The sequence below is a fragment of the Anolis sagrei genome, chromosome 3, assembly GCF_037176765.1.
Source record: "Anolis sagrei isolate rAnoSag1 chromosome 3, rAnoSag1.mat, whole genome shotgun sequence".
NCBI lineage: Eukaryota > Metazoa > Chordata > Lepidosauria > Squamata > Dactyloidae > Anolis > Anolis sagrei.
Window position 1 is genome coordinate 104,050,577 of NC_090023.1, and position 21,345 is coordinate 104,071,921.

General features: G+C 39.5%; 2 protein-coding genes across 7 annotated transcripts in view; both read left to right on the forward strand.

The window, feature by feature from the left end:
- Positions 1–12,810, forward strand: part of LOC132771568 (interleukin-1 receptor type 1) — a 31,979-nt gene extending 19,169 nt beyond the window's left edge. For all 3 annotated transcript variants that reach the window (XM_067466834.1, XM_060769736.2, XM_060769737.2), the window contains 8 exons: positions 185–362; positions 1,514–1,682; positions 4,135–4,200; positions 4,308–4,425; positions 7,106–7,248; positions 8,005–8,148; positions 9,322–9,486; positions 11,119–12,810. In XM_067466834.1, coding sequence (XP_067322935.1) covers positions 185–362; positions 1,514–1,682; positions 4,135–4,200; positions 4,308–4,425; positions 7,106–7,248; positions 8,005–8,148; positions 9,322–9,486; positions 11,119–11,510 — 1,375 coding nt within the window. In that variant the 3' untranslated portion in view covers positions 11,511–12,810. The remainder of the gene's footprint in view (positions 1–184; positions 363–1,513; positions 1,683–4,134; positions 4,201–4,307; positions 4,426–7,105; positions 7,249–8,004; positions 8,149–9,321; positions 9,487–11,118) is intronic.
- Positions 12,811–12,902: 92 nt separating this feature from the next.
- LOC132771569 (interleukin-1 receptor-like 2) overlaps positions 12,903–21,345 on the forward strand; it is a 34,476-nt gene continuing 26,033 nt past the window's right edge. Inside the window, exons 1-3 of one of the 4 annotated variants that reach the window (XM_067466835.1) lie at positions 12,903–13,696; positions 19,884–19,936; positions 20,531–20,600. In XM_067466835.1, coding sequence (XP_067322936.1) covers positions 20,537–20,600 — 64 coding nt within the window. In that variant the 5' untranslated portion in view covers positions 12,903–13,696; positions 19,884–19,936; positions 20,531–20,536. Of the gene's footprint in view, positions 13,697–18,414; positions 19,711–19,871; positions 19,937–20,530; positions 20,601–21,345 lie in introns of those variants that run through there. The other 3 variants (XM_060769739.2, XM_060769741.2, XM_060769743.2) reach the window with 3 other exon arrangements.

A 21,345-nucleotide genomic window follows, 5' to 3' on the forward strand; every position in this document is an offset into this window, starting at 1 on the left:
GCAGTGTTTAATTGTACTGGATCCTTTTCTAACTCCCAAACAAAGTGGTCTAGGGAGTGATTCCAAAGTTGGCCATGTTTTCATCAATGTTTCTAAACATTTGCTGTTGTGAATACAACAGTATTTTGTATGTGTATGTCTGTAAATAATATATTGCAGTACTGCTATCTTGGTGTCATTACAGTCATGCAACAAAAAGGAACAAGGACATTGAAGTGGTCCAGAACGATGATGGTTTATGTTTTAATAGCAAAACAACTTACCCACAAAAAGTTGCATTGAGTAAAAATAGACCGTTGACTTGTCCTGATCTTGATGATTTTGAAGATGAAGACAGTTCGCTTGTCTTACAATGGTACAAGGTAAGTGCGTAACTGAGTTGACTATAATCACTGTGCGTACTTGTTTTCTCTGTAAAATGTTATTGATAAGTAAGAAAAAACATGTTCAAACCACATATACTTAATATGCGCTGTACTATCTATTTAAAGCATTTATATTCCGCCCTTCTCACCTGAAGGGGACTCAGGGTGGAGCACAACTTATAAACGTCAAATATTCATTCAATGCCGAAACATAGACTATATCCATACAAAAACATTAAAATCACTTACCTTGATGTTAGATATGGCATTTCTTCAGAAAAATCACATTGGTCCTTTGTGGGCCAAAACAAAATGAAAAGGGGAAAATAACCTTTGGAATGGGGTGGGGAGACAGGGTGCAATGGTAGAGACCAAAATGGGCATCTCAGAAAAGAGGGAAAATGACAAGGAAGGGGGAAGAGATTAAATTGCCTCCTCCTCTCCTCCCTTCCTTCTCTAACCATCCTGTTGTCCTGGCTGACATCACTGCAGGCAACAGTCAACTGGCAGGACCCACATCCACTGGAGACTGCCACAACACTGAAAACTGGAGGGGACCATAAGTGTCATGCTCTGTCCCGGGCTGCCTGAGTCTGGGAAACACAGAATGACAGTGTGGCTAGTTCTGCTTAGAACTGGCTTTACTATTTACATGGGCCCAAAGTTGTAGACCAGAATCTGGAGTATCCAACAACTTTGGTTAACACAGGACCAAGTTAAGGTGACCTTGTGCCATGTCACCCTGGAGCAGCTCCATGTGTAGTTTAACTGCCACAGAACTGATTTGGGAGTCCTTGTAGTAAATAAATGTGCCCTAGATCCCACTAATAGATCAGGATTACATTTGACCCTTCATATCTATGTATCCTTTATCCATGGATTTAATAATCTGCATCTTGAAAGTATTCATACCCCCCCTCCCAAAAACCCTAACAAAATTCCAAAAGACCATTTTTCTATGCCATTTAACTATAACTTGAGCATCCACTGATTTTGGCATTCACAGGGGTCCTCAAATCAATCCTGAAGGGATACCAAAGGCCTATTGTGTGTTGATTCATTTTTCTTTTAAACTCTGCAACTCATTTTGGGACTTTATAAAGTAACCATCGTGATTGCAGTTTTTACAGTATTTGTTTATATTTCAGGCATGTAGTCCTAGATTACTTAAAGGTGACCGATACTGGGCTTCTGGAAAAAGTTTAATTATTACCAATGTAACTAAAAATGATGAAGGAACATATATATGCCGGGCAAACTATACTTATATGGGAAAACAATATTATGTTTCACGGGCCATTCATTTAACCACCTATGGTATGTGTATACATTTTATCTTGTTTTTTACTTTGGCACGTTTTGATTTTTTTAATTTTATATTGTATGTTTTTAAATGTAAAGATTAAAATATTTATTTATAAAATATTTATAATCCATAATTTGGTTTGTTTTTAAAATAACCCAATCCTGGCTGATGTTTCTTGATCTGCATGAGGCTGTTCATATATACTCTTCATGAACAGGTGTATTTACAGGAGGCCGCGAGTAGCACAAAAGCTTATTTAGGCATTTCACAGCAAAGCACAAGTTTACTTGTATACAAGAGGTGCCAAATTGTGTTTATTTTTGTGCTACAATAAAAAATATTTTAGCCACTGTAGGAATTGAAAGAAATATTTGAATACCTAAAGGAAAAACTTGAGAAGGTCTCTGATAAATCCAATGAAAAAAAGCACTTTCTCAGTTTCTCATGTCTAGTACTCAAATAGACTCGCTTGGATGGTATGTGAGAAGCTGGTGCAGGACCGCCGGGAAAGGCTGCCTTGTCTTCTCATGTCATGCAGGGTGGGCAAGGTGAAAAGCAGCCAAAGATCAACAAAATGTAAAGTCTACAAATCACCATAGATGCAAAATCTGGCTTTCACAGTACAGTACTTGATATCTTAGATTGTACTACAGAGTGTAGCTTGTCTGATGATATAACTAATTTATCATTAACACAACTAACAAAATACATTTTCTCTAGAAATGCATGTTTGCAATAATTGTACTGTTGTACTTTTTTAACCTGGTGTGGAGCATCAGAGGTTAAATATTCCTTTTAGAGTGTTTCATTGATTAAATGTATGAAAATTTTGCTTAATTGTTACATACCTTATATACTTAAGTATAAGCCGACCTGAATATAAGCCGAGGCACCTAATTTTATGAAAAAGTGGGAAAACTTATTGACTCGAGTATAAGCCGAAGGTGGGAAATGCAGCAGCTACGGGTAAAGTCAGGCAGGCAGTGAGGCTGAGTGGAGCTGGCTACGGAGGCCTGCACTGTGGAGGCCAGCGCAGGTCTCCGCAGTCAGCACAGGCTTCCACAGGCCTCCGCAGCCCCAGAAGTCAGGCAGGTAAGCAGGCTGCTGCAAGCGGAAGTCCTCTTTCACTGCATTGTCTGCGTTCTCTGCTCACTGCATACGCCAGCTCAGGCCTCCGCAGGAGTGAGCGGAGGATGCAGCTGATGCAGCGGAAAAGGAACTCCACTCGCAATGACCTGCCTGGCTGATTTCTGGGGCTGCGGAGGCCTGCAGAAGCCTGCGCTGGCTGCGGAGACCCATGCTGGCCTCCGCAGCCAGCAGTACTGGGCCTCACTTTTGGCGAAGCCACTTCCAACCAAATGAAGTGGCTGGTGAGCACATTTGCCACCGTCTCCGCTTACAAGGAGGCTCCCTCTGGCCTTATGATGCCTTCTTCCTTCCTGGACCCCGCTTGGCTGACAGAGAGTCTGGCCCACGCTGTGCCGCTCCCGGAGGCTGAAGATGGAGGCCAGAGGCGGCCTCACTGGAAGTAGCAATGGTGGCAGGAACACTTGCCAGCTGGTTCACTCAGCTGAAAGTAAATGGAGGCCTGAGGTGGCTTTGCTGGAACTGGCAGCAGGTGCGCTCGCCAGCTACTTTACTGGCCCAAGGCTGAAGATTGAGATGCAAGGCTCGCCTGTGGGCTCCGCTACAATTCATCTACCTCCTCTGACCTACTCAATGGAGGTGAAGGCCAGCCAGCTTTGGAGCCTCTCCTCCAGGCTCCGCTACCCGGCTTGACTTGAATATAAGCCGAGGAGGACTTTTTCAGTCCAAAAAAAGGACTGAAAAACTCGGCTTATATTCAAGTATATACAGTAAATATTACAACGTTATTGAGTACCAAAATTGGAAATACTTTCTTCTTAAATTGTCATTAAATGCTCTCAGCTTTTGATGATGAAGCTAATTTTCTAATTCCCGTAGTCTGTTCTGTGAATATGTGATATGAATCCATATCAGGAAAGCAATGTTTAGTAATCAATTGTCAACAGCAATTTTTATTTATTTATTTATTTAGAAGTTTTATATACCGGTCTTCTCACCTCCAAGGAGGGACTCAGGCCGGTTCACAACATGCGTTCATATACAGTAATATACAAAACAGCACAATGCATCATCATTATACATTAAAATATAAGTACAATAAAAACATCATCATCACATTACTCAAGCCAAGTTGTCAGTACAGTCACAATTTGTCGCCATCCTTCCATGTGGACAAGGGTTATTGACTCAGTCCTCAAATGCCATATTCCAAAGCCAGGTTTTTATTAGTTTCCTAAAAGTCAGGAGGGAAGGAGCAGATCTAATCTCTGGTGGGAGGGAATTCCAATAAAACAATTCAGTTTAAGATCTTAAAATTACAGCACTGTAAGAGGTGATCCAAAGATGGTTTGCTTTTGTTTATATTTCTTTTATTAGATCCACCACCAGTGGGACCAATAGAGATCCTATATCCTAAAAATAATTCAATTGAAGTAGAACTTGGTAAGCAACTTCTTGAATTGAATAAGAAAATGTTTTTTGAGTGTTTCCCTAAACAAACTCTAAATCTTTCTGTACACTGATTTGCAGCCATTCTTTCTTGTGTGTAGGATCCAGCATTGCCATCAATTGTACTGCCTCAAGAGGATTAAGCCAAGATGTATTTATAGAGTGGAATTTCAGTGGTGAACAACCCGAGGATTATTTGAGCACATATGAAAAATATAAGTAAGTATAAAGTCGAATTTCAATTAGTTGTTGGATTAGGACATTTTGTGGTTACTTTGTGACAGCACACATTACAATAATTGTAGAGCCCAGTAATGTCTGACTGTGGAAAGTTCTCATTGAAACAGAGTACTATAAATTGTCAGATTTAGCAGTATTAAAACATTAGTGCATTTCTCCACACTTCTTCATTTAATTCCAAAATATTCTACTTAGTTTGAAAAATCAGGACTAATGGGATTCCAGACAATCATAGATTGGTCTGACGGGTTCAGTACAAATCACTTCTCCCTTAGTCTAATTACAATTGTTCTATAAACAAAATTATTCAAGTAATACTGAGTGGTCAAAAATCTGTTGTCTTTGTGAGACTCCTCCATGCCTTCTGTCAAATTATGTTCCTTGTTGTTGAAACAAATAATTATCTTTCTGCAAAGAACCACCCAGAGATGGTGTCATGGATCTATGGGCACTCTGTAACCCACCCTGTTAGACACAATTGGCTTTGATAAGCCGGAGGCTCGCCAGACCCTCCCCTGTCCCATTAGCATAAGCTCTAGCCTTGTACATGGTGGGTTTGGGATGAAGAGTTCCTACTGATAAGTACTAGGCAAAGGGAGGATACAGGACATAAAATATGGACCATGATGTGAAATTTCCTGATTGTCCTTTGATCAATTGATCCTGACAATGATTGAATGATGCTCCAAAAGGGTGGCACAGCACTGCTCAGTGTCCCTCCATTTTGGAGACATTACTGGACATTCACATTCTCTGTTGCGTTAGTATCTCTTTTGGACTATTGGCTTGATTAACGCTCTGCTGGTATTTAGGAGTTGAGGTTTCTGATACTTTCTGATGTAGTACCAAAAAGCTTTTATACCTGAATAGTTCTGCATAAGACAAGTCAACTTCAGTCTTGTAGAATTTATTAATGAGAGTTAATATCTGACAATGTTATGTCATATGCTAATAGCACAGCAATCCTGGTGTCTATCAGAAATTAACTGCATTTTATATTAAGTGCATTTTATATGGCAGGCTTAGAACTAAGGAACAAGGTTGGTTTTAAGTCAATGCTCACGTAGGCACTTTTCATCCCCCAAACATAGCTTGTAGATATCTCTTACGAACTTCCTTATCTTCCCCCTTGAGCTTGTTTGTTTCAATTGAACAATTTGGATTAGATCCATGTTATTTGTTGCATTTTAGATTAGAAATTCTAATGGGCCTGCTTGAAATTAGCCAGAGATCTATCAGTTGGCCTTAGTTTGCCTTTCATCCCCTGGGCTAATGTGCAGAACGGAGATTATCCCATGTATGGAGAATGGCTTTCCCAAGTGTTAGTCTGAGGCATGCATCATTCTGTTGTGTACGTTACAGTACAGTGGAGCTGTTGTTATAGGGATATATCTTCAACTACATAGATGTTTTATCATTTAGTGCAGACCCACGTCTTTGCCAGATGTTTTGTCTGTGACTTGAAGAGTTGAGGGTTGGCACATGCAGTGTTTTAGATATAATTTTGAACCTTAGGAAAACAGCTTTCCTTTCTCCTGAATGAATTTTTAAGGCTACCGCATAGTGTAGGAGCAAGGTGATTAATTATATTTTTCACACTGAAGGATCTTAATGAGAGACACCAGCACAGTTTAATAAAAAAGGAGAGGAAATCTTGAAATATAGGCAATATCTTCTTAACATCGACTGCTGTTTTGTATCACAGTTATTGATTCATAACCTAGATTTAACTCTGTATTCAGTAACGCTACATAGTTACAATCATAGCACTATAATCACAATTATAAATATACCCCAACAAGCCTTCCTTTCTAGTCAGCAGCCGCAGTGACCAATGATGTTCTGTTCAGCTTCAAATCAGGGCTCAAGGAGGATGTCATTTCCAGTCCCCTTCCACCAGCAAGTGAAGCTGCAACAATTGGAAACAGAACTCCAGTTCAATTCCTCATCACAGTTTCGGAGCCCTCGGGGGCACAGTGGGTTAAACCCTTATGACGGCAGGACTAAAGACCAACAGGTCGGAGATTCAAATCCGGGGGGAGCAGGTTAAGTTCCTTCTGTCAGCTCCAGCTCCCCATGCAGGGACATGAGAGAAGCCTCCCATAAGGATGGCAAAACATCAAAACATCCGGGTGTCCCCTGGGCAACATTCTTGCAGACAGCCAATTCTCTCACACGAGAAGCAACTTGCAGTTTCTCAAGTTGCTCCTGACATGAAAAAAAATCACAGTCTCATTAGATGGTAAGAGAGCGCTGGAAACATCTTCCGCCTTGCAGCTTGTTAACCAGCTGAACAGACCCCCTTTGACTGATATGTCTCTTGGCTCTTAAGGTTGAGGGAAGGGGCAGGAGATTGGGCCAAGAGATGCTAGTTAGGCATTCATAATTAAATACTCTGATGCAGGATATTGGTGAAAAGTTCTCATTTTTAAATTACGTTATTTTTGTTCCTTTTCTGGGCTAATAAAAACTATGGATTTATGTAGTTGTATGGATATTCATATATATGAAAATGGAGGTAATTACTTACTTAATGTAGAAACCTGAGATAAAAATGACAATTTTTGTCCATAATAAAATATTTTAATTTTGTTTATCTTTTCATGAAACACTGTGACTTAATTTTCATTTTTTCCATTTTGTTCCTTTATGATAACAGGACAAAACTGCCTGAAAAATGGATATCGGTCGTAAGGTTTAATATATCAAAAATGAAGTCTAACAACTATGGAAGATATTCCTGTGTTGCAGAGTCTTTTGGTACAGACCAACGAGTAGCATATGTCATGCTACATCAGCCGGGTATGTTATTCACAAAGAGACCCAATGATTAAGGGTCTTTTCTCCCATATTTACCTCAGTTTTCAAAACCTTGCCGAATGTAATGTGCAGCAGCCAAAAGAGCCCTTTTTGTCATATGACCCAAAAAGTTGCACATTGCAGTTGCCTCCATCTTTGTATTCCTTTAAAAACAAGTGTTATGACACCAAAGCTTTCAGAAATGGGGAAGAAGACTTCAGGGTGCATCTGTGCTGTAGAATGAATCCACTTTAACTGCCTTGGTTTAATGCAAAGGAGTCATGGGGGATGTATTTTGCCAGTGTCAAAGAATGCCGGACCCTCACCAAACTACAAATCTCAGAGTTGCAGAGCATTGAGCCATGACCATTAAATTAGAGATGTCATCCTTCAAAAAGGAGCTCCAGAGGCCCCTGAAGCAGCTTCATCTTTTCTTTGACTCAGCATTAAGATTACTGTATGATGTAAATCTAATTCACACCTTAATTTTAGTGAGGTCATTTACCCAAAAAGGTGAACATTAGATTCAAGTAAATAGGGCATGTTCCACTCTAACTGCAATGGAAGTTTAGGGGGGAGCATATAACATTCTCATACAGAAAATTTTAATTCCTCACCAAATTATAAACCTCACAATTCCACAGGATGGGACATGGCATTTATTGAAATCATAAAGCCCACAGATGTTTTGTAAACATCCATGACAGGCATGTTTTAAAAGTAAGCACTAGAACTTTGTTTTTCCCTTTGCCAATGCAGCTCCGAACTTTCAAGGTTATTTGATTGGAGGACTCGTTTCAGCACTATTTGTTATATTGGCAGCTCTGCTCACTTGCAAGTTTTTCAAAGTGGACATTGTTCTCTGGTACCGTGAATCTTACCAGACTGTTTTCCGGGAAAGAGGTAAGTCTGGTTCTGGGTGCCCTCTCCTGGTCAAAGGGGAAAAGTGTAGGTCTTTGCTTCTAACATTCAAAAGAGAAAACTGAATGACTTACCACATATTCCGGCATATAAGATGACTCCAGTTAAAATATAGAGTTTGGGATACACTCACCGTATAAGACTACCCCTCTTCCAACACACACCAAATAAAATTTTTAAAAGCATCAGATTTGATTTCAATATGGTAATTTTCCTATTACTGTACCTCCTTCTCTGCCTCTCAGATCTCACACATGCATGCCTGCACCACTTCACTGCAGTCTTCAGGAGCGAGATCTGAGAAGCAAAGGAGGATGTACAGTAATAGGATACAAGGGCGAGCCAGACATGTAAAAGAGTTGTGTTTTTCTGGGCCCAGAGCCACGCTATCTCTTTTTTCCATACCCCGGGTGCCCCGGACGCCTACAGCTTGCTCCGCCCTTCACTTACACCTTCCCAGTGAGGCGCCCCTTCACCTCACCATTGAGACCGCATTAAGTCCACGAATCCTGATTAATAGATTTTCTTCTAACATACTTGTACAGCGTCGCCCTTAATGTTTTCATACAGTCGCTGCATACGGCAGGGATGCGGCCACTGCCATTTTTGAGCTCCCCCACAATTTGCATCAACCACAGATTCTCCAATGCGGATTGGAAGTTTCAGCACTCGCTCTATAAGATGGCTCCTGCATATAAGACGACCCCTGACTTTTGAGAAGGTTTTCTTGGGTTAAAAAGTAGTCTTATACGCCAGAATATACAGTAATTCATGGAGGTCTTAATACTTTTGCCAATAGTGATTGGGATCGTTTCCCTATTTTTAATTTGACAGACAGGAGACTCCTTATGAAACTGCATGTATTATGCTTAATAAATAGATTTTAAAAAAATAAAAAGTATATTAAAATATTTCATCATAAACATGAGAGACCTGGTAATAAGATGAAAACTACTACAAATTTTGAGTCAGTGTTAACTCATGTAACAGTTCTGCTGCCTTTCATGTTCAGTCATCACTTGATGCTACAGTCAAGAGGAGGTAATGTATATATGAATTAGTCTTGACTCTCTAACAGGAGAAATTACATTTCTTATTTTGGAAGAAAAAGGTTGATTAACAAGAGATACTAAAACTCAGTGTTCTACTTTCTAGTTTCAGATGGGAAGCTCTATGATGCATATGTATTGTATCCCCGATGTTTAACAAACTGTGCATATTCATCGGATATCTTTGTCCTGAAAGCACTGCCTGAAGTCTTAGAAAAACAGTGCGGCTATAAGCTTTTTATATTTGGAAGAGATGATTTGCCAGGGCAAGGTATGTAATTTAATGAGCATCTTCATGGAGATAGTTCAGAAGCTGCAACTGGAGACAGTTTGGAACTAGAGATAGTATCATGGAGATAGTTCAGAAACTGCAACTGGTGCGAGTTTGACATCCGGATTGCTAACTGGAGTGCCGTATTGTGAGAGAATGACTACCATGCTGCAGCAGCTCCACTTGTTGCCAGTCTGCTTCTGGGCTAAATACAAAGTGCTGGTCGATGCCTATAAAGCCCTAAATGGTTCGGGTCCAGACTATTTGTCCAATCAGATCTCCATCTTGCGCACTGCAGTCATCGGAGGAGGCCCTGCTCTCGGTCCCATCCCTGTCACAAGCATGATTGGTAGGAACAAGGGAGGTGACCTTCTCCGTGATCACTTCCCGTCTATGAAACTCCCTATGAAAGAAATAAAAATGGCCTCTGCTCTCCTCTCCTTAAAAAACTTGAAAACGCACCTATGCCCTTTAGTGTATGGAGAGGAGAAGAACTAGGACACTTTTAATTCTATTGGAATGCTGGCTAACTGATTTATATCCCATTGTTACTATGGCACATTTTAAAGAACAACCGTGATAGCCATGTTTATGTTTTTTAAATTTTCTCGCAGGCAATATGTTTTAAAGTTAATTATATAATGAGTATAATTATGTTTTATTTGTTTACTTGTATTCCGTTTTTCATTTCAATGTTAATTCTTTTATCACAAGTTCTTGGTCATTATTTTGTGTCATTTTGTATTCCTTTTAGATGTTTGTATCTATTTAGGGCATTGAATATTTGCCTTTTTTGTGAGTAAACCGCCCTGAGTCCCCTTGGGGAGATAGAGAAGTCTATAAATAATAATAATAATAATAATAATAATAATAATATAGAGGAACATGATTCTAAATGAACCTTGAAGTACATCACTGGATGTGAAAGTTGTTATGTCTTCCTCTGCTCAGTCCTGAGTTTTCCCTCTCAGAAAATCCACAGAAAGTAATAGCAACATAATTTCTCAAACATCATAATTTTTAATGAGAATATACTAATTTTAAAAAGTAAAAGTTTTGCATATGACTCAGTGATATGCAGGATTTATTCCCTAACGTCTCCAAGTAGGACTTGGAAATATATGTATTTGAAATTGAATTATGCTGAGTTGGAGGTCAGAATGTCCCAAGTTGGTATAAGAAAGCTTTACATATGCAAATGTGTTTGCTTAATTGTCAAAGAAGACCCTTGATCCTTATTCTCCCCAAAGTTTAGACAAGAGGCCATGCCACTGTGAATTCTGGAAGTTTGGCCCAAAGAACAATTTCTTCCTCCTTACACTTCAAAGCAATGAATTTGCCTATGTATTGTCGAAGGCTTTCATGGTTGGAATGACTGAGTTGTTGTAGGTTTTTCAGGCTGTATGGCCATATTCTAGAACATGGCCACACAGCCTGAAAAACCTACAACAGCCCAGAATTTCCTTTTACATTCATTTGGGATCTTCTTGGCTTACCAATGCAACATGAAACACCTGAAGGACACTAGGTTCAGGAGGTCCACTAAGCAATAATCTTAGTACTAGACTTACTTTATTGCCTGTACTTACACCACATTCTTGTGCCTGTTTTGTTGCTTTCTTGTCCCCACAGCTGTGGTTACGGTTGTTGATGAAACTATAAAACAAAGCAGAAGAGTGATTATTGTGTTAGTTCCTGGTTCATCACCTTACAGCATTCAGGAAGCGTCCACTGAGCATGAGATTGCAGTGTATGGTGCTCTTATTCGAGATGGAATTAAAGTAATACTGATTGAACTAGCAAAAATAAAAGACTACAGCAACATGGCAGAATCTATCAAATATCTTAAAAAGAAACATGGAGTGCTCACATGGCAAGGAGACTTCTCAGCCAAATCCCAAATGGCAACAACAAGGTTTTGGAAAAATGTGAGATACCAGATGCCAACAAACAAAATTTCTCCTTCCTTAGATCTTCATTTCTGGCCTGTGATGTTCAACTCTTCTCAGATCTCAGAGGGATGATACCAAGGCCACTTGTGTTCTGCAGTACAATGGATTCTGTGAGGATCCTTCATGTGCGAACATATTCCTGCCCTCCTATCAGCAGGTGTTGAAGAGTGAATACTGAACAGTTTAATTTGCACGGTTTGCACAGACTGTGAGGAGTCAGTGAGCTCTCTGGATAAATGGGAAAATGATGTGAACACTTGAACAGAAAGAGCCATTATTTTACATAGTCCTTGTTTACAGACAGAAGTGACTACATAGGAAATGGAGTGTCATTAGGTTTTTAAATCTGAAATACCAGGTTTCAAACGAACCAGTTGATAGCTGCTTTATTTGCTTGTTTACTTTTTAAATGTGTCATTTTACAGAATCCTGGAAGGGGCAAGAATTGTTGAACAAGCTTTGCAAAGGGATCTCTGTGTTCAGATAATCACCCTGTGAAATAACTAGTACCTTTCCTTCAGAGAGAGCCTTTAATCTGATAAGGTAAAGGCAAAGGTTTCCCCCTGAAATTAAGTCCAGTCATGCCCAACTCTGGGGGTTGGTGCTCATCTCCATTTCTAAGCCAAAGAGCCAGCTTTGTCTGTAGACACCTCCAAGGTCATGTGGCCAGCATAACTGCTTGGAGCACTGTTAATTTGATAAGGAAATGGTTAATTTTGGTCCTTTCTGCACCAAGCTCCTTGGGGATCAACAATACACCTTTTTTCCTGCTGTAACATTTCACAAACCTTCCATTTAAGTTCTGAACAGGTTCTGCCCACATCACTCATACAAGTTCCTGTGGTTTTGGGCAGCTGAGACACATGTATTCAAACAAAGTTTTTCCCCCTTTGGCCATATCCTATTAAAGCCACAATTAAGAAGAATCCTTCATTCTTCCAAAGGTTTGCTCTAAACAACACTACAACTGGTCAATAATGACCCTAGCTCCTGTCTTTCCGAGCCAGCATAATACAAGTAAAAATATTTTTTTAAATATGTACAAACCCACTAATTGGCTGCCTTTTACCCCACACTGAATCTTGCAATGATGGTGGTGCATAAGCAACAAAAGAGGACTTTCTTCAGAATATCCAACTCAGGAGCATCGTTTTACTCACCAGCCTCTTTTCTAGGTATTCTTCTGATTGTTTTTTTAATGTTCAGATCATCTTTTCTTGCCTCTCTATCTGAGTAAAGTGCCAATACATCCACTATTATGCTGGAGTTATGATGAGATTTTGAATACTATGTGTATTCCTTCTGTATCTCCCAAGGAGAAAAATTGAAACAGGAAGTTTAAATAGATGGTCCTACCAGAAAGCAAATACAACCCCCCCCCCCCAAAAAAACACAGGTTCTTTGATTTGATTCACATTTTATTAAATGACAATGCTGACAAAAACACTGACTTACTGGATGAAATGGTTTAGTAGTAATAATTTCTCTCTTTTTTGGACTGCAAATGTAATTTTTGCACAGGGTCCAATCTGCGAAACATTTCCTGATTTATACACACTTTGACCGTATATTTATTGTTACTTGCTATCACGTTAGCCCCAGCTTTGGCAAACGTATGGCTTTAATTCTTTTCTGAGGCTATGATCTGTAGAGTAGACACCCAGATATGAGTCTTCAAACTATACCCAAATACGTGAAAGTCTAGAAGGTCTAGAAAAGGGCTTCCCAACGTTTGGTCCTCCAGGTGTTTTGGACTTCAACTCATACAATTCCCAACAGCTGGTAAGATAGCTGAGATCTCTGGGAGTTGAAGTCCAAAACAACTGGAGGACCAAAGGTTGAGAAGCACTGGTATTGAAAATAACACTTTGGTAAATAATTGTTTCTATGACAGAAATAATATTTGTATAGTTATGTAACAATTCTTGGAACTTGTGAAATACATCTATGCCACAAAATTTTTCATATTTGCCTTCATTATGACATGTAGAGTATATTGCAACATCCATACCTGAATCATTCTTTAGAGGGAACACGTGATACCACTGCTGAACCAGCTGCACTATGTTTGGTTTATTTCTGAGGCTTTGAGAGCACAAGACCAGGATACTTGAAGGACTTTGCACCCACACAATCTTGCCTCTGTCTCCGACCCCACAGATTGTCAGGAGGTACGGTTGACTAGAATCTGGGAAAACCTGTTTGCCATGGTGCCAAAGGTGTGGACATCCTTACCTTTGGAGTAGGCTCCCTCCCAAGTGAGTTTCAGACACCAAACAAACACGTTTGTTTAGGTGTAGTTATAGCTTGAGTTGCTCTGAAATTGATGTTCCATGGCTTTTGCTGTGTTCTCTAGCCTTTATGCTTCTGCTTGTATACTGTTAAAAGTTTTCTTTAAGAGGAAATTATTACATGGGTTTTAACCTTTTGTAGTGATAACCTCTTTTGAGAGTCTCATCTTTGAGATGGAAATTAGGGAAATAAAGTTCTTAATCAGACTTGTTGCCAAGGACTCTGCATAGCTCTAATTTTGCAAGATTCAGCCACACCTCATGGGAATACTTTGAAAGCAGGAACAAGGATGTTCTAGATTTGTTGTGACTGAAGTAACCATTGCATGCTGAGTTAAATTTATTTAGGAATTTTTAGTTCTAATTTATCTAATTTATCTAATTTAGTTCTAATTTATCTAATTTATCTAACACCTTCTCCTTCCAATTTGAATGCTACATCGAAGTCTTAACAGGTCTTGGCTGAATTGGGTAGGATCAGTGTGAGGGAGAAAGAGGGAATTGCCAGTATTCCAGTAGATATGAAATGTGTATTTACTCAAGTTTTGCAACTCCCTCCTTTCCTTCTGCCTACTAAAGTAATTATTTACTAATTTCACTCTTGAAGGAAGCAACAAATACTTCAAATAGTTCTCTTGCTACAAGAAAGTATGTAAAAAGTATGCAGTTTTCAGAATATTGCAGTTCAGAGTGTAGTCTATAGAATTTTTTGCATGTGTTAAGTGTGTTGTTTTTGCAAAGAAATTTGTTTCCTGCTCGGGAAATTCTCTATACTGAACTGTTTCATATGCAGAAAATGATGTGTAGAAACAGTGTTTAATACACACAGAAACAGACAGGAATTTAATGCAGAATAAGTCCCCAATTGTGAAGATGGCTAAGGATTCTCACCAGGGTTTCTGCAGTACTCAAGCACATTTCCAACCCATTTTAAAATATTTTTGAATATCATTTGAATCTATACCCTATCTTGTTTACTTGAAAACCTGAATTACATGAAGAGGCAGTAATATCTACTTTCACCATGCTGACTGCATTAACATAAATATGGATCCAGTCTAATCTCCTTTATAAATCTATGGTACAGCTGTTTTTAGAATACTATGTACACTCTGAACCATGAGAAAAGCACAGAAAACTCCAGCTAAACAAATCTGGATTTTACAACTGAGGATCAGTTAAAGGCTGATATCTTGCATCTGGAGAAATATGTGTGTATGTGTGTATGTATATATCTTCGAAGATATGCCTCCTAATGCCATTGTTTCTGTGTTCTTGGAATGCAAGGGAATGATTGAGGGTGCTACAATAGGCATCTGCAGAAATCTCTGGGATCCTTGCAATATTTCTGCAAATGATGGCCTTGCATCTAATAGAAAAATAGCGAGAGACGTCATCACTCATCAACACAGTAATGGTCATACTGGGGTATGAGCTGTATTGTTTACAAGGTGCATTTGGGGGATATTGGTCATAGAAATGAGGTACAATTGCATCAAACCCAATCAATGTCATCAACTTACTAACCAGATACATAGTGCTTGCTTTGCATCTATAGGAATTAGACAAGTAGGATTGGTGTGGATATGGGAGGTGCTTACTCCTCTTCTAAAACTTTCTACAATTTAGCAATATCTATTTACATTGACTGGCATGAGGAAGAACAAAAAACAGCTATCCATGCAATGCTGACTTGGAATTCACCTCCAAAGGTAGTTGTAATAAGACTACACATTAGGTCACATAGCTTTCAAATGAGAGACACAAGGCTGGGAAATAGTCCTTTTAGCTAAGCTGGCTAAACCAAATGTACAGAATTTGGGCCTATGTAGAACCTGGTACTTGGAATAAATAGCAAAATTGTTAAAAGCAAAATGCAATATGTCTTAGTAATCTAGAGATATATTTTGATTGAAATGTTAGAGCTAGCTCCATAGCTAAAAGAGAACATTTTTTGTTGACTAAGACAGAAGAAGTCCTATCATACCTAGGTCAGAGGTTGGCAAAGTGGGTCCTGAAGCTCTGTATGCCTCCCTAGCTGGGTTTGAAGTCTTCAAACCTCATAAGATTTCATGCTAGTTTTCTTTGTGGAAAAATGTGGTGAACTATGGTTCCTTCTACAAAGCTGTCTATATCCAGGTTATCTGCTTTGAACTGGATTATATGGCAGTCTAGAGTCATATACTCCAGTTCAAAGCAGATAATGAGAATTATTGGCCTTGATATTCTGGATTATATGGCAGCGTAGAAGGGCCCTATGTCTCTCAGATTCCTCCAGGAGCGCTTTTGAATTGTTCATGACCACCACCCACATCATTTAAGATTTTCTTAATTTTTTTTTCAAAACTAGAAACTGACTTCTATTTGCTTAACATACATACATTTGCATCAGTATTTTTCTGTATTTGGTGCTCTCCGTGTGACTCTTGGTAAGTTCCAAAGGCAAAAAAGATTACCACCCCCTTGACCTGCAGAAGCTGTCTGTCTGAGGGATCCTTTCATACTACACAATTATGGCACCATGGTCACATTTTAATTGGCATAGGTGCATCCTATGATGTCCTGGAATTTGTAGTTTGGTGAAGCCCTAGACTTCTGACATAATTCTAAATGCTCCTCCATGAACTGCAAATCCCACCATTCCTTAGGATGGAAATGTGGCAGTTAAAGTGGTGTGAAGTAACCCCCTGATCTAAAAAGAAGGGGGTGAGGCGGCGGGGGTGGGGTGGGGGGCTAAGGAAAGGTGAAAGCATATCAAGTAACCCCAGTTATCTCTTTGACAAGGTGGCCATTCCACCATATTTGACGCATGTGAATCTCAGTGAAGACAGAGTTGTTCTCCTCACACATGTCCTGTAGATTTCCTAGAAGCCACTCACTGCATTATGTTAAAAATACATCACTAGATCCAGCAAAGAGAATGGCTTATTTGAGGCTCAGAACGTGAAGTGCAAATGTGCTGTAGCTGTGCTCAATATTACCTACACTCACCAGAGAGTTACTTTTCTCAAATATTAGAGATAAAGAAACAACAGAATGATGTCTCCTGCATCTCTTCAGTTTTGCCAGTGAACTTGAATTTTGGGCAGCTCTAGCATAACTATATACATTCTTTTATCTAAAATGTTGCCTAAGAAACATGGTTTTGCCTCTCACACACAGTGTGACGTGTTTGAGGTATGTGAATATGTGTACAGGAGCCTTTGCAGGTATTTCCTTCTACTGCTATTTGATCCAATATGATGTGTGAGGAACTTTGTTCAGACATAGATAAAATCATTATCTATAGGTTTCATCTTGTAGAGGTAGAACTCCTTGTCTAAGGTTAAAGTATACATAATATGTTGGGGAAACGGTACTGCACTTGTAAAACCGCTTGAAAAGCTGTTGGGGATTGAGTTGTCATAGTTACAAATTCCTCACAACCTGCTTTGTTTTAGCACCTGTGGGGTAATAGGGTATTAATTCACCCACCTGAATTGGGATTAATTTGAGATTCAGTTTTTCAATACTGCCATATCTCCACTGGCAGTCTATGGTGCAAGTGCCATGTATCCATTGACAGTCTGCAAGAGGTCCCTTTGGGGATGAGTGCTCCCTTCCCCAGTTCTCTCAAAGACCTCCTGAGAACTTTATGATGTAGATACTGTCAAATACTCTTTAAGAAAAGCAAAGATTAAACTACATGTTAAGCTTGAAATGGGAACTGGTAGGGTTCAAGACACACTTCCTATCCAACACACCGTTTTCTATTCCTTGAGATTTTCAAGAATGGGAATTCACATTGTTGTGTGTGAGAGAGATTGAGGGTCACAAATAAGCCCAGGACAAACTAAAGGTTTGTGGCCCTATGAAGAAAATTTATTAGGATTTGTTATAGATTAGGCATCACCCTTCCGTTGTAGAATAGGTCCAAGGGGCTCTGCTAGCATAGCTGTATACTTCTGCTACTAAATTTATCTGCTGAAATGTAAAGCAAAAAGCATGGAGGAACTGGAGAAAGGAACACATTCCCTGTCCTGGATCTCCCTGAACAACAGGGAGAGGGATTATGTTCAGTAATACAGTAGAGTCTAGGGACCAAGGTCAGAAGTTCATTCATTGTCTTGACAAGAAGGAATGACGATATCATCTCCTACCCTTTCTCTGTCACTTGGTGCTGTAGCAAACCAACACTCCTCCTAAGATGGCCATGACTTCTGCCATCCACACCCCCAAAGTTCCTTAAAGGCATCTTTCCAAATACTACTACGCAAAGTAGTAACAACAAAATATATGCATAGCAAATTTGATACTTGGATGGATGGGTAGGCAGGATGAAACTTCAAGACAAGTTGAAGCTGATGCGCTGGGAGGATGCTTTTGCTTTATATGTCACAGCACTGGATCCGAGGGAAAGATCCCTGCATTTCCTTCCTCTGAAACACTGCCTACAGTTACATTGTTTGGTAATTCCTGCCCTCACAGAACCTGCACAAAAGTGTGCAGCTTTTGGGAAGAACACCCTCCGTGCCCTGCAATAACAGTGCCACTCTCCAAACTGTCACCCAGTTAGTTGGGGAACATATCTTTTGCTGAGACTTTGAGGGAATTCTGGGCATAACACAGAGTGGAGGACAGAAGGGAGGGCTTCCATTAGATCCTACATTGGGACCCTACATTTTTGTCGCCTAGCCTCCCTCCTGAGCAGGAGATGGTCCCCATGTCAGTGAGTAGTGGATGTATTCGCAAGTTGAAATCTGAATTCAAGATAAGATCAAAGACTTGAGGCTGCATCTCCACGTACAAACCAGCACAAGCATTGTGGTCTGTGGAGGAGGCCCTGCTCTTGGTCCCATCCCCTGTCTCAAGCGAGGTTGGAGGGAACGAGAGGGGGGGGGCTTCCCCAAGGCTGCTCCCCACCTCTGGAACTCCCTCCCTAAAGAACAAAAAATGCCCTCCTCTCTCCTCCTTTAAAAGTGCAATCTAGCTTATAGGGAGGAGAATTAGCATATCTTACACATATCCCTGCCTTGATATTGGATACTTACCCAAGCCTGCTGATGTCATATATTAATGTATGTTGTTTGAACTGGTTTGACTCCTTGCGTTTATTATGTTTATTTAGTTTAACTCTCGGTTTTGGCTGTTTTGTAAGTTCTATTGAGTTTAATTCATTTCATGTGTTGTCTTGATTGTTGCTTGTCTGTTTTGGGCATTTAATGCTTGCCATTTTTGTTATCTTTTGGAAACTGCCCGAGTCCCTTAGGGGAGAGAGGACGGATTATAAATAAAGTGTTGTTGTTGTTGTTGTTGTTGTTGTTGTTGTTGTTGTTGTTGTTAGAAAAGAGGCCAGCACCTCGGATAACATCTGTAAAGTCTGAACCCAAACCCAGAGAGATTTCACTGCCAGGTGATGTAGAAGCCCTAGGGTTGCTGATCTCAGCTTTTCAACTTGTTCGCTCTGCTGAATGACAAGAAGCAATCCAATCCTGCTTGTGAGTGTAGAGTTCCCTCCTACAAAATTCCATGCCTGCTACAAATATGTTGGTGTCTCAGAGATTCATTTTAAAGGTGTGTTCAGAGAGCTGATCTCCCTTCTCACTGTGGATAGAGCAAGTCTCAGCAGAGGTTTCATTTGTGCCTCCTTTTTTTTTATAAAGGTGGTATATAATTGTTCTGAACGTGCCTTAACATCTCTCTCTCTTCTGTGTTACTTTGAGATGCCTTCCAGATCTGGTTAAACCCGTTTCAAAGAAGAGGAGAAAACCTTTGCCATACATTGCTCTGTAGTTTTCCACTTGTCTGTTTAATCAGTTGGTGTTCTCGTAGCTGTCTCAGGTTGGATGGGGAGTTTAGTATTTATCAGACATTTTGTACAATCAGAGCTACCAACTTTACAGAATTTAGTCTTTTTATTGCCACTGTCAGTATCAGTTATGTGTGTTTCATCACACCAAAAGTGGATTCAATAGATAAGACCTATGCAAAACCAAAATGGGGTAACAGTTTAATTTTCTTCCCTCCTTGGAGCTTTAAACAGGAATAAGCAAACTGTTTTTAATTTTAAGCATTGAAAATATGGATTGGTCTTTTATATTTCTATTTGAGAAGTATTACTTTTGAAGAAGTGCCTTTCAACCTTGCTCTGTTTTCATTAAAGTTTGCTCTTCAGTGGACAGGTCAACTTTGCCTTGGAACTTACTTGAACTTTCTTGAAGCGGCCAGGTTTGTGACATTTTAATTATATTTTAAAAGCTCAACAATAACTAACTGACACTTGCATGAGAGATATTTATAAGATAAGCAACACGTGTTTCATGTTATGCAGCTACATGATTCCTATTGGGCTATACTACAGCATGGGTGGGAGTCATGTAGCCTTTCAAATGTTGTTGAATACAGGCTTCCAGCATTCTATCATTAGTGACCGGATAGGACAACCTCTGAAAAGATGCATGATCCCTCCCCTTCTACCCGTTATATAGCAAACTTAATGAGTGTTGCTTGCATGAAGGAGTTAAGGTATTGGCATGTTACTGATTGAGAATTCTACATTGCCTCCATTGTTCTCCTTTGTGAACAGTGGAAAGTTTTATGTCATATTTCATCATAACTGGGAGTGAGAAAATCAAATATTTGGGACTGATCTCATAGTTCCTGTTGTGCAAATCTCCTGCCCCACGCCAAAAAACTATCCAGGGTGTTTATTTAATTTTGATAACTTCTCTCTTTGGAGAAAAAAATCCAGATAACTCGAATGAGGCATAAAGATGAAATGTGTTAGTAATACTGAGTTTTGTTCTCTTTCTGTATGTGTAGTAAAGCATGAAGCCTACATTAGAGATTTCCTGTGCTGTTATTCTGCCATTCCTCTCTGTGCTCTATTCAGGTAGGTAATGAATGATTGGTAACAAGTTTAGTAGAGAATTTGCCATGTAGTTGTAGAAAGAGAGTATTAAACAACAGTGAAAAATAGTTAGCTGTTTCCTGTATAAAGTGACTTGGATTGCTGAAGGAAAATACATAGTTTTAAAAAGTACATATCAAAACAACAACACAACTATGAAATGCATGCTAGGAAAATTGTAGGATTAAATGTTGGTCTGGCCGCTGGGTTTTAGGCTCTATAATTCTATATACATAGAATCTGTGCCTAATCATCTGGTCAAGAATCTGACTGCTATAAACCATATGTTTAATTAATAACACCTGATATGTTTTCAGTCCTTAAAGTCTCAGCATAAGTGAAATAGAATAATATCAGGTTGCTGTGAGTTTTCCGGGTTGTATGACCATATTCCAGAAGCATTCTCTCCTGACGTTTTGCCCACATCGATGGGAGGCATCCTCAGAAGTTGTGAGATCTCACAACCTATGATGATGCCTGCCATAGATGTGGGCAAAACGTCAAGAGAGAATGCTTCTGAAACATGGCCATACAACTTGGAAAAACCACAGCAACCCATTGATTCCAGCCATCAAAGCCTTTGACAACACAATGAAAAATATTTTTCTTCAGAAGTCATACTAGCTTTTTCATTCCATTCACCCTCCCATTTGCCAAATATTTGTGTTATTTGCCATATGACAAATTGACTCTTGTAGCTCATCATTAACACAATTGCCAAACATTA